At 36.3% G+C, this 17931-nt stretch overlaps 1 protein-coding gene across 1 annotated transcript; it reads right to left on the bottom strand.

The window, feature by feature from the left end:
- Positions 1–16090: 16090 nt before the first annotated feature.
- On the bottom strand, positions 16091–17262 carry LOC127123750 (uncharacterized). Its single transcript, XM_051053951.1, has 2 exons — positions 17142–17262; positions 16091–17016 (listed from the first exon to the last, which is right to left on the bottom strand). The coding sequence occupies exons 1-2, from the start codon at positions 17260–17262 to the stop codon at positions 16091–16093; spliced, it is 1047 nt and encodes a 348-aa protein (XP_050909908.1).
- Positions 17263–17931: the final 669 nt, after the last annotated feature.

Genomic DNA, 17931 nt, shown 5'->3' on the forward strand with positions numbered 1-17931 from the left:
ATGCACAGGAGGAAAAGATGAGTCTTGTTTCTTCTTGGAGTGTTTACTGCTTGAGGGTTTTTGAGGCGCCATTGCTGAAAAAAAAAAAAACTGAAGAAGATTTCTCAGAAAATGTGAAAAGCTTGAGAAATGGGTATGAAAAAAGGAAATCTGAAACGTGAAAGGGTTTAAAGAAAAGGTTTATGGGTATTTATAGGAAGAAGATGTTGAAACGTTTTAGATGGTAATGGTGTTAGTGGGACACGTGGCCGTCTCTGATGGAAATAATAAAGAGTTGGAAGTTGAAAAGAAACCATGACGTGAGGAAGTGATGGAAGTAGGCTGTGAACGTGGGCTAGACGTGACATTGTGGAGAAAGTGTAATGATAAATCTGCATTGGAAATTGAGATTATCAGACTTACATTTAATGAGGTTTAAGTGACATGGCATCAAAGCACTGATTGACAACAAATGACTGTTTCTCCCAGAACAAACAGTCGAAACGTCTTTGCTGGGGGGCAATTTGTATACGTGCGTTTTCGACGCCATGAGATTTGGTGTGGGAAGTGATGTTTTCGACAAACGATGACAGGGGTTGAAACAATTTGACTAAAGAGTATGGTTCGACACTTCGACAAAATGGAGGTTTCGTCATTTCGACAAAGATATTTGCAACTAGAAAGGTATTTTCGACAAAATACGGAAGACATTGCAGTATGTTGGTAATTCGACAAAATCCTGAAGGAAGACGTCATTTCGACTTAAAAGTAAATTTGGATTTAAAAGGTTGTGACGTTTGGCAGAAGACGCGTGGAAGCATCTGGCGAAAGGAGGAAAGCCATGTGTCGTAGTTTTAGGATTTAGTCGTTAATGACAGTTATGTTATTTATGTATATATAGGGTAGTTATTATCTAAAAAAGGGTGTGAAGAATTACTATATGCAAAATTCCTGAAAACACTCAAAGTACCCGTGTGAGAGAAAAGAGTCATATTTGGAAAATGTATGTGTAAACAAACACCAATTCTTTCAAAGTTTATTTTATAAAGTCTAAAATTCTTTACAAATCTCTTTTATGCTTTCCAGTCATTTATCTTTCTGCACTTTATCCTTTTCGACACTTTACGTTTCATCAGTTATTTTCCGCCATTTACTTTATCTTGTTAAATTTACATCCACTTAACATTGTAATCAACACATTTCGACGTAAAACGCTTAGAGAACAGGAATGAAATATTCAAAAGCGATTTTAGACATCTTCAAGACCATCTAGATTTGCACATGTCCTAGGATTTGTGTGGTTGATCCTGCAAGTGACCCAATTCTACAAGTTTTGGTAAACCAGAGGTTGTTCGCCAAATTTCACAGCGAACACATGCATAATTGATTTTTATTTGAAATTGTAAACATAATTGATAAGTGATAGGAAAAAATCATTACAATCTCGTTTAGACCCTAATTCCCTCATTAATATCTCAAAAGTTAGCCCTAAAATTAATTGTAAAATATGCTAATAAAAAATCCTAATAATTAAAGCATATTTTTGTATTTTTTGTAATTTAAAATTAAATTAAATAAACCCTTCATGATGAAAAAAAAAATATTTTAATTATATTAATTAATTATCAATTAGATTCTAAAATAAAATATTAATTATGAAGTTTATAATTATGAAAATAAGTTAATTAATTAAAATTAAATAAATTAAAGAGGGGTTATGAATCAGGTTGGATTAGCAATTGGGCTTATGAAAGGGGGTGAATAGCACAAGGGCTCAAACCCATCTGAGATTGGGCGCTAGGGTCCATGATAGAGTCAACGATTGACTCTCATCCCCAAGTGTTAGATTAGATTGACTGAGAATAATGCAAATCTCATAGAGAGCGTTGGGTAAGCATACTTGGATAATGTAATTGAAATTGAGACCAAATTGATATTTAACATGAGGTGTATGTTAAACGTGTGGGAGGGGACCATCAGTTGACTGAGATAGTCAAGTGATCTGGAGCCTCACCGAGTGTCACTTGGCACACATTAGAGAGAACATGGAGAAGGTATTTATTCAAAAATTCTTTCATCCATTTCATTTTCTTATTCTTCTTCTCTCTCTACTCCGACTTCTCTCTAAACACTTTATCTCGCACTCACCTCGACCCCATTCCTTGGCCACCGTCCTTAGCCTAAAGTCGCCCCTAAAACCATCACCAAACCCAGATCTTCAGTTGAAGTTCAACCAGGATCTTCATACCTTTAAACCCCCAACATAAAAACTTTCCAAATCAAGAACTCTAACCTAGAACCATAACCTTAACCGCTCTATGGATGAACCCTAACCTAAAAAATAAAGTACCATATCCCTCTTAGATGAACCCTAACCCCGAAGAAGATGAATTTTCATCTTTTTCCTCAACTTAACCCTAACCTAACTTAAACCCATATTCATTCGTAAACCACCCAGATCAAACCCCCGATAACCGTAAACAACATATCCAACTTTGTTTGTAACCAAATACCCCCCTCAAACACTTAACCTGAATCAAACAGAACAAAACCCTAGATCTACAATCCATACACAAACAACATACACATATGGGGTAGACAATAATAATCAAATAGAAAGGATTACAAGCTACCAACCTACGAAGATAAGAAGTCCTCTAGTCAAAATGTGTCAAATTTCTGATCTTCGAATTCTTTTATTTTTTTCATTTTGATCCACCTCTTCTGACTTCTCCTTCTTTTCCTTATATTGTGATGTTTAAATAGGATTAAAGCTGGTGGTCGAGCTCTAATTACTTAGGGCCTAAAGGAAAAGGATCCTAAGTATCAAGGTTGCAAAGAGCTTTGGTGTTTGGTTAGGTTTGTAGCAGCAATAGCTTTTTGTGTTTTGATCTTTTCCGTCCCCTTTTCTATTTTAATCTTAGGTTTTTATATCATTAGGATTAGGTTTAACATTCAATTATCCAATTTGTTGTAGGGAATTTTGATGTAATCAGATTCATTATTTGATTAGAAATTCATTTTTTTTATTTGATTATATGATTTGATTAAGGTTTTTTGATTTGATGTATCTGGATGATTTCCCTTGTAACTTGTATCATGTCACGTGTATCTATAAATTTGGAAGGTTTTGATTGAATTGAATTGCAATTTTTTTATCCATTTAATTCCAAAGATCGCACATGTTTAGGGTTTTCTGAGAACATAATTGGGGATTGGGAATCAGGGGATTAGGCCGGGTCATGGGTGTGACCCGGTGAAATGGTCTTGGGTCTTCTTGATCCAAGGGATTTGGACATTGGCCAACCAATCTGGCCCAACTGGATGATGGGCTTGGGAAGTCTTGATCCAGATTAAAACAAGTACCCATCAAAACAAAAGTAAAAACAAATTACCATAAATAATTTGACTAATAGAGTATTGATCTAATTAATCTAATATAATAATCTAATTATAAATTAATCAAAAATATAATTAATTTAATTAATAACATGAATCAATCAATATTTTATTAATTTAATTAATCAAAAATCCAATTAATTTAACTAATCAATATAAATTAATCAAGATCCACTTAATTTTTATAATATAAATTAATAATATTACTATACTATATCTTAATTAAAGAAATTATGATTAAGGGGAAAAATGGTTATGTTAAACTAAGCCCTAGACTATAGTAGTTAATTAATGATGAGATCCTAGACTTAAAAAGTCAAAATGACCCCCCTTTGACTTTTTAGATCATTGGGGGTGATTAGTTGACTTACATAAACTTTGGACCTGTTAGTGACCTAAATCTAGGTTAGGAGAAATGAGGTCAAAATTTGGGGTACGACAGCTGCCCCTATTTAATCAACCTAAACCTGGGAGGAGGATGACCGCTAGTCCTTATCCTCTTGGGATAAGGTGATTAAATATAGAGAGGGTCCCTAATTTTGACATTGTAGTTAGTAAATTTTGGGATTAAGCACGAATTGAACAATCATCGATGCTATGTTGGTATCAAGCCAACTTATGATGGAACCCTGGAGAGACTTTGTTGACTAATTTCGTCCCATTCAAGTGAAGCTGGCATATAATTTCTATGATCATCTGATCATTGCTTGATAAAACCATAGTGAACCCCTTTGATTAGTTTCTGCCCATCCGGGGGAAGCTTGCATATGATTCCTATGATCATCTAATCATGTTATTAGAATCGGGCAAGACTCTGACGATCCTCTAGTCGTTGCTCGATGGAACCCTAGTAGAACCCCTTTGATTAGTTTTAGTCCATCCGGATGAAACTTGCGTACGATTCCTATGATCATCTGATCATGTTATGGAAATCGGGAAGGACTTTGACGATCCTTCGGTCGTTGCAATTCCTATGATTAATTAATCATTTTGGAATTTTGGTAGGACTCTGAAGATCCTCTGGTCGTTGCTTGATAAAGCCCTGTGTAATTGATGAAACTTATCCCATGCGTGAGATAGGTTACTAAGTTGGGGATGTGAGAGGTGAACACCTACTCACTGGTTGATAGTGACCATGCGAGATGATCGATTTACTGGATGTGTTAACCTTGTTGGGGAGATCCCTGAAAAAGGCTCCATAGTAGGTCATTTACTGAGGAAGGCCACTGAGTGTTCTTGACTTGAGGTATTGTATAGTTTGGAGTTGGACTTCTAGGAGCGGTTACAAATCACATGTTAAGTTATGCATGTTCATGTGGATGCATGTTTTAAATTGATGTATGTGTTTATGCGTGATGCTTTATTTGGGCCATCGCCTTTTTTATGATGTGTATGATGAATATGTGGGAATCGTGAAAACCGAGGTTTCAATAATATTTTGACTCTCCAACCCCTTGATAGTTTGATATGTCCTTGGACTAGTCCACAATGCTCTTGATGCTTGAGAAGTATTAAAAGGAAGAAACTTTTGTGTTGGTTAGATCCTGACTGCTTATTCAGAGACCCCGCATTTTGAGATGTAATATTGGAAAGCTTATGATCCTTTTGACGTTTCGGAATCAAAGTAAAAGATGTTTTTTCAAAAATATTTTTATCATGCCCGATTTTTTAATGTATCATTCACAAATAATTGATATTTTGTAATCAAGCTGAAAAAATTAAAAATAAGGCTTGAAAAACAATGTTATTCATTTGAGAAATTTGACCCTTAAATGGGGCGATAGTACATGAGGAATAATTCCCATAAGGGGAGATTACTGAAAAGCTAAAAAAATATAAAAATGACAATGAAAATAGATTCTTTTATGTTCCTACTGAATTCAACACATGTTATTATCCCTATGTCTTCGAGGTCACGACACTTTGCTTCTGACAACGATGATTGAATTGATTGAAACTATATGAATTCATGTTGTAGTATGGCTCAAACATTGCAGTCATATGCCTTTTGGATATCCTTAACTTTTGCCTGGACTGCTCTTTCGAGTCTTAATCCACCGGGATGATATACCATTTTTTGCCTAAGCCGTCCTTTTGGGGTTTTCAACTTAGCTTATACAAGTCCCTAATTTTTTCCTGGATTTCTCTTTCAAGTTTTCAATCCACCGAGACACCTTAATTTTTGTCTAAGTCGCCCTCTCGGGTTTTCGACTTAGTGGCCTTTTATCCTCTTTTTCTAGGCATAGTATTTCTTGACTTAATCGGAGTTCACGAGTCGTGGTAACTCCGCTTCATCCATGGTTGTGAGAATTAAGGCTCTGCCAGAGAAGACCTTTTTCACAACATATGGCCCTTCATAATTTGGGGTCCATTTTCCGTGATGATCTTTGTGGATGGATAAGATTTTTCTGAGCACTAGGTCTTCTTCTTCGAATAGACGAGGATGAACTTTCTTGTTGAACGCTTTCTTCAGTCTCCGCTGATATAACTGTTCGTGACATATTGCAGTCATGTACTTTTATTCTATGCGGTTCAATTGATTGAATCTTATTTTTACCCATTTTTCCTCTTCCGATTTAGTCTCCATCAGGACTCTTAGAGAGGGGATCTCGACTTCAATAGGAAGTACCGCTTCGGTGCCGTATACAAGAGAGAAAGGAGTTGCTTCTATCAAAGTGTGGATTGACATCCTATAGCCGTGTAGTGCGAAAGGTAGCATCTCGCGCCATTTTTTATAGGTTTTCACCATCTTATGGATAATCCTTTTGATGTTCTTATTGGCTGATTCTATCGTGTCGTTCATCTTAGGCCTGTAAGGTGATGAGTTATGGTGTTCGATTTTAAAACGGTCGCATAACTCGTCCATTACCTTGTTGTTCATATTCAACCCATTATCAGTGATGATTTTATTAGGAATGCCATAACGACAAATTATTTCCGTTTTGATGAATCGTGCAATCACTTTCCTCATCACATTAGTGTAGAAAGAAGCCTCTACCCAATTGGTAAAGTAATTGATGGAAATAAAGATGAATCGGTGTGCATTCACAACTTTTGGTTCGATCATCCCGATTATGTCAATACCCAACATGTAGAAAGGCCATTGAGCAGTCAGGATATTCAAGGGAGTAGGTGGCACATCACTTTATCCGTATAGATCAGGCATTTGTGACATTTCTTGACGTACTTGAAATAATTAAACTCCATAGTCAACCAGTAGTACCCTGCTCTAAGAATTTTCTTAGCCATGGTATGCCCATTGGCGTGACTGCCAAAGGATCCATTATGAATCTCTTTGATAAGCATGTCTGCTTCGTATCCATCTAGGCATCTGAGTAAGACCATGTTGTGGTTCCATTTGTAGAGCACATCACCATTGAGGAGGAATTGAGATGCCAATCTTCTAATTGTTTTCTTATCTTAACTTGAAGCATTTACGGGATACTTCTGTTTCTGTAGGAACAATTTAATATCGTAATACCAAGGTTTATTATCCGCCTCCGCTTCCACTGCTACGCAATATGCTGGTTCATCCAAACGTTGAATCCTTATAGAAGGTGCTTCGTTGTACCATTTGACTTTGAACATAAATGATAAAGTATCTAGGACATCTGCTAGGTGATTCTCTTCTCGAGGGATATAGTGGAAAGTAATCTCATCAAAGTAGGTGATCATCTTTCAGACGCGGTCTCTATACTTAATTGGCTTAGCATTATATGTTCCCCATTCTCCCTTGATTTCATTGATAACGAGAGTAGAATCTTCGTATACTTCTAATATCTTGATTCTTAAATTGATGGCTTCGTCGAGTCCTAGGATGCATGCCTCATACTCTGCCATGTTATTGGTGCATGCGAACATAACCTAGTTATAGGTGGAATGTGATAACCAGTTGGAGAAGTTATGATAGCCCCGATTCCATGTCCTTTTACGTTTGAAGCGCCGTCAAATATGAGTTTCCATCGTGGTCCTGGTTCAGGTCCTTCGTCGAGCCCTGAAGTCTCATAATCCCTTATAACCATAACATCTTCATTGGGGAGTCAAATCATATAGGTTGTAATCTTCCATTGGCTGGTGAGCGAGATAATCTACTAACACACTTCCCTTGATGGCCTTTTGTGTGACGTATTGGATGTCATACTCGACCAATAACATCTGCCACCGTGCTATTGATCCCATTACTGTTGGCTTTTCAAAAATATATTTGATAGGAGCCATCTTGGATATTAACAAGGTAGTATGACACACCATGTATTGCCTTAAGCGTCGAGCATCCCAGACTAGAGTGCTACAATTTTTCTCTAAGAGCGAATATCGGGATTTGTAATCGGTGCATTTCTTACTCAAGTAGTAGATTACATGCTCTTTTCTTATGGTTTCATCTTGTTTCCCTGGTACACATCCCATAGAACCGTCAAGTATTGTTAGGTACGTTATAAGTCATCTTCCTGGAACTGATGGTATCAAGATAAGTGGTTCTTGTAAATATTCCTTGATTTTGTCAAAAGCCTTATGACAAACTTCATTCCACTCGATTGCTTGATCTTTTCTGAGCAGTTTGAAGTTTGGTTCACAGGTGGCTGTGAGATATGAAATAAACCTAGCGATGTAGTTTAATCTTCCCAAGAAACCACATACCTCTTTTTCTGTCCTTGGAGCTGGCATATCTTGGATGGCCCTGACTTTGTCAGAATCAACTTTAATTCCTCTTTGGCTGACTATGAACCCCAATAATTTCCCCGATCTGACTCCAAAAGTGCACTTTGCAGGATTCATACGTAACTTGAACTTCTTTAGACGATAAAACGACTTTTTCAAGTTGACCATATGATCTTCTTCAGTATGTGACTTTGAAGTCATATCATCAACATAAACCTCTATCTCCTTGTGGATCATATTATGCAATAGTGTCGCCATTACCCTTTGGTATGTTGCCCTAACACTCTTTAATCTGAAAGGCATTACCTTGTAGAAGAAGTTGCCTTAGGGAGTGATAAACATGGTTTTCTCCACGTCGACATGAGACATCTTTATCTGATTATAACTGGAGAATCCATCCATGAATGAAAAGACCAAAAATTGAGAGGTGTTATCTACTAGTACATGAATGTGAAGTATATGGAAATCTTCTTTAGGACTTTCCCTGTTCAGATCTCTATAGTATACGCACATTCAGACTTTCCCATCTTTCTTTGGGACTGACATAATGTTAGCAACCCATTGTGGATACTTGGAAACGACTAAGAATCCTTCATCAAACTGTTTTTTGACATCCTCTCTGATCTTGAGAGACATGTCTGGTCTAGTCCTTCTAAATTTCTATTTTACTGGCAGACACTCTGTTTTAAGCGGTAGCTTGTGTATGACAATGTTTGTGTCTAGTCCTGACATGTCTTGATATGACCAAGCAAACATATATGCATACTCATGTAAAAGCTTGACCAATCTTTATTTGATCTTATCCTCTAACACAATGCTAACCTTAACCTCTTTCCTGTTTTCTTTAGTTCCTGGATTAATCACATCAACTGGTTCTTGATGAGGTTGAATTTCCTTGTCTACTTGTTTCAATAGTCTCACAAATTCTTTCGGAAGCTCGCAATCATCCTCATCGCCTTCTTCCACTTGGTTAATCGGGAATTCGAAGTCGTAAGGGGAGTATAGTAGTGTTGTATTCAATCAGTTCATTTATTAATATGCATGAGGACAATTTTTTTAATGACGTGTTGAGAATGAAAGTGTATGGAAGATTTATTGCCATTTTTTGGAAAAGGGAAAATTTATAATGAAAGAAAAATGATCTTAGTTGGAAAAAAATGAAATTTTATTCATAAATAATTCGTTAAAACAAAGGGAGGCCCTATAAAGCTTGTCCATTTGCCTTGGGTAGAGCAAAGGACTAATTATTAAAAAACAATAAATTAATTTGAAATCGAAGTCATCTTCGGAATCTCGATGGCCTTCCAATTGTTAAGAGCGGTATTTGGTGAATAGTGGCACACCAAGCCATGTATCTCTTCATCTTCTTTCTCAATTGCAACCATATGATCTCCATACCTGTACTCATCATCGTGGAAAACATCTTAGAGAGTATAAAACTTCCTTTGATTATTCTTCCGAGACCCTACATTAGCCGGTTTGTAACCCAACCCGAGTTGATTCTTCTTCTCAGGAATCTCTAACAGTTTTCCCCAACCCCACGTATCTCTACCCTTGATTAATTCTGACATTTTCTCCCATGGAGAGGTTGAATTTTCCTTGGGAATCTCTATTCTTCGGCTGACTGCTGAAATCTCCAAAGCTTGGAAAAGTATCTCCAATGTTTCTCAATCCACCTCTATGTATATGAATGACGAGAGGTGACTAATGAACATGTTTTCTTCCCCGTCGATGATTATCATCTTATCATCCATTATGAACTTCAACCTTTGGTGAAGAGTGGAGGTGAAGGCTCCCGCTACATGGATCCAAGGTCATCCTAGAAGAAAAATGTACAATGGATTAATGTTCATTACTTGGAAGGTAATTAGAAATGTGTGTGGTTCCATCATAATGTATATGTCAACTTTTCTAATCACCATTCTCTTTAAGCCAACGAAGGCTCTAACTATCAATGTGTTGGGTTTCATAAATGTCCTCATAGTATTCAACTTCCCAAGAGTGTTCTTAGGTAGGACATTCAGAGATGATCTCGTATCTACTAGTACCCTTGAGAGAAAACTATCTTGAAACTTGAATGACATTTGCAGGGCCTTGTTGTGAGCATGCCCCTCTGGTGGTAATTCGTCACTGTTGAACCCTAAACAACTGCTGGTAGTGATGTTAGCCACTACTTTATCGAACTGGTTCACGGTTATATCATGAGTAGCATGCGCCTCATTTAAGATATTCAATAGAGCTCCTATATGAGCCTCTAAACTTAACAAAAGAGACAGTATGAAGATCTTAAAAGGTGTATGGTTTAGTTGGTCCACCACCTTATAATCACTTTTCCTTATTAACCTCAAGAATTCTTCAGCTTCTTCTTAGGGAACGCCCTTCTTAGAAGGTCTTTCCCCTGAGCCTACAACCTCTTTTACTTTCAAATTTTGGGAATATTCTTACTTAGTGGTTACTCGAGAGAGAATACCCTTCCATTTTGAGTCATACTGTAAGACCCCAATTTTGACCCTAAGATCCCTCATGCTATCTCATCATATGCATTAGCATTGGGATCACACCTTGGTAGTCTCCCCACCCCTCATTCATTGGGTTTGAATTGGGAGAGATCACCAAGCAATTTTGATTGTATCATACTTTGTTTTTCATTATTTACTAACCCAAATACCAAAAATATGTCAATATATAGTTTGTTACTTTTGTAGGTAGTGTGTGTGTGTTCACCCATGCTATATCAAACTCATATCTAGGGTTTAAAACCCTCAATGCAAAGGATCTCAATTAATAAATGGTTCAAATTAACCATATACATCATATATGGGTCCTTATGGTCTTCACATGTCATGTTGATCAAGAATTCATCAAGAGTTTGAAGATTGTTTGCCTTGGAAACCCTAATTCATCTGGGTAACTTGTGTGACTTCTTCAACAAGTTTCATCAACATTTGATCATGTATTTACATGGGTACTTCATATTACATCATCGTACACATTTATAATCCTCTATGAGTCCCAAAAGTCAAGAGAATATCAAGCTAGCGAGATGGTTCATGGTGGTTGACCAGAGAAAGTCAACTAGTCAAAACTGGGGTTCCTTAGACCATATCTCCAATACTTTTTGTCATATGAAAATGATTCCAAGAGAAACGTTACTCAAAATGACATTTAAAACAACTTTCACGTTGAAGTCAAGATCTATTTTTGCTTTTAAAGTCATCTTTTATGGTGAAAGATTATAGGTCATTTTGTCTAAACCCTAGTTAGGAGGTCAACTTCTCAAGATAATAACTTGCTCAATTCTTATGAGATGAAAGCAATTAAAATTCCATGATCAAATTAAATATGTCTAATTCAAATTTTATGTTTGGAGGGAGTTCAAATTCAACTTGCAAATGCATGTTCCAAGAGGAAACATTATAGGTCATTTTGGGCCAATACCATTGAACAAGTGATTTTCCTCAACTTCTAAAATGCATAACTCCTTCATGACAAATCCAAATAAGGTAAAATTTGTGACTAAATTAAGTAGGTTTGAAATAGATACAACTTTTATGAAGGAACGTTTTTCATTTGAAGTCCAGAGAAAAAGTTATTCAAGGTGGAAGAAGTGAACATTTGACTCTGGACTTAGAAAAGTTTCAAATATGTTTGATTTCCCAAACTTCCACATCAAAATTCATCATGATCCAAGATTCAAATGAAAAAGTGTTAAACATGAAAGTTGTTCCCCTTGATCTCACCTTTCCCAAAAGTCTAAGATCTCCTCATTTGGCCAAAGAATGAAGGACTTGTGCATGGGTGCAATGTGAGGTACCATTTGGATGATTTTCACTTCCACATTTCAAACACAAATGCATGACCACATGACATGATTTCAGCATGATTCTCACTCATTTTTGGACCTAAATACATCATTTTATGGACCTATCACAAATCCATGCAAGCATGCAAGGTGAATTACTAAAATTGGCAATTTTTGGAAGTGTGTGGAAATGAATCTCTTTGGCTATAAATACAACCCTCATTGCTCAGAATTGAAGACCTCATGCTCAAGATTTGAACTTGCAATCCAAACCCTCACCATCAAAGGATAATCTTGAAGGTTTTCATTTGAAATCGAGCTTTAAATCTCATTCTGTTTTGAGATTGAAACTCCAAGAGTCCAAGCCATTTCTTGATCCTAATCACTTACTACAAGCTTCTGAAACAAAACCAAGTACAATTAGAATCAAGATCAAGCAAGGTGTAAGTCCTACCAATGTAGGCAACAAGATTGAGTTACTTTGAGGTTAAATTGAAGCAACTCAGTTCATGATCCTCAAAATTCAAATCCATGTATCTTTTTATATACTTGGAATTGGAGAAAATTGAAGCCAGATCGAGCTCCTGAGCATTTTTTCTTTAAATCCATGTCCTTGTTTTTTATTTTGGTGATGGTTGATGGTGGACCCGCCCGGTGAGGTTCATCGGAGAAGAAGACCGGAGCCCTAGCTCCGGTGATGTGTTGTCACACCTCTCAGCCACAAGATTCATTCAAAATGTTTTAATCTTAGCCCTTGGTTCTGATTACCACGCATACAACGCATTTGACTTGGTGCATGGTGAAACGCACACGTGTGGCCATCGGATCTGCCACCTCAATTAATGAGGGAGATCTGATGGCACCTGATTTTCCATATTTTCTGATTTTTCATTTAATTGTGTTATTTTGATTAATTCATATTAATTTCATTTTTAATCCAAGAAATATGGGACTTTCACCAAAAATCTTTAAATATTTTCCTCTTTCGTTTTCTAAATTAAAATTATTTTTTGGATTAATTTTTATATTTTTCATGAATTAATTTTGTGTGTGCATATTTTAAATTGTTTAAAAATACTTTTGACTTTTCAAAAATTATGAAATTTTTTGTTTAAGGTCCTTTGACCTTGTTGACCAAGGATAAATCTCTTGGCCATTTATTTGGTGTTTTGAATAGATTTTAGGTTTTGACCAAACTAAATTTAATTTAAATTCATTTTAATTTGTTTTTTTAACTTGATTAATTGTATAGAAATTATGTTGAGCCATTTTTATTGACTTGTGATGTTTGACTATGTGTTTGGGTCTTGGTCAAGGTTGATTTGACTTTTGTTAAGTTAAAATTATTGGATTTAGGGGTTGATGAAATGTACATTTCATCTCCCAAAATGAATGAATGATTTTAATTTGATAAAACTCCTCCCATGACCAATTTGTATTTCTCTCATCTCCCCTCACTCTTCATCTCCAATCCCATTCTATCCCATCCCTTTCATTTGACCAATGAAATCTCAAAATCCTAACACTAATTGGTTCATCAATAACCTTGTGTTAGATGAACCAATACAAGTATGGATGAGATAGGTCCATCCCTTTAATCTTTTTTTCTTTTAGTGTGTGGTATGTTTTAGGAGTTTGGTTCATCTTACCAAATCTCTAACATGCATTAACACCTAAATTTTTATTTCCCGACCTCAGATAGTTGTGACTTCTATATAAGTCCAATTACGATTGCTTAACACAGAGTTAAATTTGACCCTAAAGGCATAGCATTCTAGTAAGTGAGATTGTAAGTCTCCCATCTTTCATGGTATTGTGTGGAAACTTGGCCTTTTTTCCTTCCTTTGGAAGATGTCTTAGATCAAGGATCCATGCTTGTGAATAGATGGTTGAGTGTTCTCCAAAGAATGACTTAATCAATTGAAAAGAAAAACTCCACTAACATCTAATTAACTTTGAATAACACTAACTATTATTAACTTTGCTTTACTTTCAAGTCATTTACTTTATGCAATTTAATTTCAAGTCATTTACCATTCATTTGTCATTTACATCTTTTAACTTGTTTATGTTTATGTCATTTTCACTTTGCTCATTTGAGTCATATATTGTGATTGTATATATTTGTTTGTGTATTTTGTTTGTGTTTGTGGTCTTAGGACCTTAAAATACTTAATAAAAACGAAAACCCTAAAAAATGTTTGTGTAGACTGTTGGATTTGATATGAACTTTTTGACTTAGAATTAGGCAACATTCCATATGCAAAAGGACTTAGCCAATGCCAACATTTCTGAGACCAAGTTATTGTGATTTGAGCTTTCATCTGATTCAAGTATTGGGATCCACTTGAGTTCATCTACTACATGGTCTTGATGCAATTGTTATTTTGATCTCATGCTACACCTTATTATGAGTAAAAATCAAGAAGTATTTCATCTGATACATGAGAAGACAAGGAAGACTGTTAGCTATGGATTTATCTGCTTGGATGTGGCCATCTTTATTTGATGCCTTGATTTTCATATTGCTAATTGCTTGCTGATTATTGCTTGATTTAGAGTCCAAAGGGAAAATGGGGTTTCTATATGCCATTCTTGTCTGTTGGATTGCATCCCATTGGTCAGATCTTTTCAACTCTTAAATTTTAATTTTTATGCTTAGGATTAGTCTCTTCATCTCCTCCCACTTCTTAAATTTCAAAATCTCTCCCCCTTTTTAAAAACCTTCTTCGCTTGTGATTTTAAAACTTAGATCTTATTTCAAATTAGAAACTTTGTCCTTATGCCATTGCATTTTTAAAACTCTTTTCTTAAATCAAACTTGTAAGTGAACTAAACCATATTGACTTAAAATTTCAAAAAGACAAAAAGAACTAACACTCATTCAAACTTTTGGGCCTTTTGGGCCTCTTTTAAACTTAACTTTTTATTAAAATCAATCCACTCATTTTGAAATTGATACCACGAACTACGAAGTTTTGATCCCTCATTTTTATGTTGGTACGTAGGCACAAGTCCGAAGGTCTTGTCAAACACAAAAATATAATCAATGAATTCTTTTCTCATCCCCACTCTCTATTTGTGGCAAACATATTTTATACCAAAAACATATACACATATAAAAAAGGGCTCCGTATGAGTACCTAGGATACTTTGGATGCTAACATCTTCCCTCTGCGTAACCAACTCCCTTACCTGTAATCTTTGACATTTTATTAGTTTTGATTTGAAAACTTCTTATCTTTGGGTTTTGTTTGTACTTTTCCCTTTTCCTTTGGAAACAATAAAAGTGCGGTGGCGACTCTGGTTTTGTTGACGTTAAGTTTATCCATAGCTTAATGGTCATGAATTTACCGCTACACATACCTCCAACACCAGCTATGCTAGCGACTGTTGGATTAAGCACTAGAGGCTTCTCTCCCATATATGTTGTAATGGTGTAATTCCAGGGTACATACTTAGTATATGTATACGAGAATAGTGTCAGAACATGGAAGACAATATGGTCTTCTGACTTTGATGACATATGAACTGGTATCTGGAATGACGTAGGAACTGGTATCTAAATCGGCATTTGAGAAGACATGGGTACATGAATCTGGAATGATTCCTGCGCCTCTCCTCGTTGGTAAGGAATCTCAAAGGGTAGATTCCCCTAAGATTCTATAGTTGAAATATCTTTTATCTTCTTTGAGTATCCAATTTGAACAAAACCATGGTTCATCATTTGTTGAAGACACCTCTTAATCTTTTCACATTTGTCTAGGTTAGATCGGTAAATCTTGCAATCACCATCCAACTCTTCAAATACCTCATAGCCAATCAATCCTTCACATATTCTAGACATAGGTGTCCTTATTTGGTCCACCCTCTAGATTAAAACACTACCTTCTGATTTTTCAATGGCGTTGATATTTGGATCATCGTGCCCTGGCATGAGATTATTCTTGACATTTGTATTTTCATTAGTAAAAGAAATAACCTTATGATCGAGCATGTCTTGGACCTTAGATTTAAGAGCCAAGCACCTTTCGGTAGTATGCCTTGGTGAACCAACATGAAAATCACACATCTAGCGTCCGCATCATATCCATGAGAAGGAGGTGTTAGTGGAGGTGCAAGAGGTCTAATTTCCACCAATCCTCTTTGTAGCAAGTATGACAGGATTTAAGTATACGTCATTTGTATAGGGTCAAAATCCTTCCTAGACCTTTGCTGGTCCCTTCGGGGATACCCATTTTGTTGTTGATTCTACGGAGGTGGTGATATAGGTTGTTGATCTCGATGCTTGAAATACGCCAATTGTGGATACTGATTAGGATTTACCGTAGCCACATAGGGATAAGGCCCTTGGGAATATCCATCAATAGTAACAACATTGACATCAACCTTCTTTGAATTACTATTGTTAGGATACTTTTTGTTGTTGTGTTGACCAGAAGATGATTTTTTGATCTTACCCCTTTTCAACCCATTCTCGATTATCTCCCCAATTATCACGAAATCAGCAAAACCCGTTGATATTGACCCTATCATATTTTTGTAGTATAGGCCTTGTAAAGTGTCCGTGAACATATCCACTAATTCACTCTCCAACAGCGAAGGTTGCACACGGGAGGCCAGTTCCCTCCATCTTTGGGCATACTCCTTAAATAATTTGTTCCCCTTTTGTGACAGATTCTGGAATTGCATGCGATTGAGAGCCATGTCCAAGTTATACTTGTATTGTCTCAGGAAGGAATTAGCTAGATCCTCCCAAGTTTTTATATGGGCTCCCTCCAACTGCATGTACCAATCCAGGGATTCCCCACTTAGACTGTCCTGGAAACTATGCATCATCAATTTCTCATTTGCTGCATAGGCAACCATCTTTCTGACAAACATCCTAAGATGATTCTTAGGTAGATTGACACCCTTGTATTTCTCAAATTCTGGAGTTTTAAACTTTGGAGATATAACTACATCTGATACTAAGCACATCCCCATAACATCAAGTCCAAAGATATTGAAACCTTTAACTACCTTCAACCTTTCTTCTAAGGTTTTGTATTTGTCTTCAGCTCTCGTTTCCCCAATAGTGGCAGCAGGGTGAGCAGCTGGTTTACTTTCTTGGACCATACCGCTATGATTTTCATCCTCATATTGTTGGCTCAAATTCACGTAGTTTTCTTGCAGAACTGGTATTTGTATGGGATAAGATTCCCCATTATGAATAATGGTTGGGATAAACCCTTTAGGATGAAGGGTGGTATTCTTAGCTTCACCCCTTGGATGTCAGAGATAAATCCTTGCAGAGGGTTACCATCCACAGGTGGAGGGGTAGATGCGGAAGCAACCTTCCTTTTGTCAGCCTCAACCTCTCTTGCCATCATACTAGTGATGGTATGCGTGAGTTGGTCGATTTTATCTTTCATCCCTTCCATATTTCCTTTCACTTAGTCCATATCCTCCCTGAGAGTAACTTGGTTTTGTTCGAGTTGTTCCATGGTCTTCTTTTGACGAGCCCGAGTTTGGTAAGACGGTCGGAGATTCGAATTGTCTTGAGCAATGATTCTACGAGAATAAGGGAGAAAAAATGATTTTCATTTCCTTTTTTATGCATGTATTTATATGAATGAATGTATGAGTATGAAACAATTATTTTTTAGAGGAATCTAAACCATTTATCAATTCTAAGCAAGATAAATATAATAAAAATTCGAAGTATTTTATTCAATGATTAAAAGAAAAGGTAACAAGAAAAACCTAACAATTGTTCACAATAAAATTAAAAACCATTACAAATAGAACTTCTTAACATCGTTCTCTGATCCTAGCCCTGAACTCCTCCATCATGTAATGACACGTCTTGAGAAACTCACATATTTCTCTTTGAGGTTTAAAGATGTCTGCCATGAACTCAACTTCCTTCATACTTCTGGGAATTTCCTCAATCGGGTCATTAGATAACATGACAAACTTTAGAAATTTCTCCTTATAGTATCCGACTTCTTCTTGAAGTTTTACCATAATGGCCTTGTCTTCCTCGAGAGCATCCACCATTTCTTGATTATGACCTTCTATATAAATGCACCAATTCCTCATTTGCTCAT

Source organism: Lathyrus oleraceus, chromosome 2 (genome assembly GCF_024323335.1).
Source record: "Lathyrus oleraceus cultivar Zhongwan6 chromosome 2, CAAS_Psat_ZW6_1.0, whole genome shotgun sequence".
Lineage (NCBI taxonomy): Eukaryota > Viridiplantae > Streptophyta > Magnoliopsida > Fabales > Fabaceae > Lathyrus > Lathyrus oleraceus.

Coding starts and splice junctions, on each gene's coding strand:
- LOC127123750 (XM_051053951.1), bottom strand. CDS start 17,262: ATGGAAGGGATGAAAGATAAAATCGACCAACTCACGCATACCATCACT. Junction 17,017..17,141: donor TACCCCTCCACCTGTGGATG/GTAACCCTCTGC, acceptor TACAAATACCAG/TTCTGCAAGAAAACTACGTG.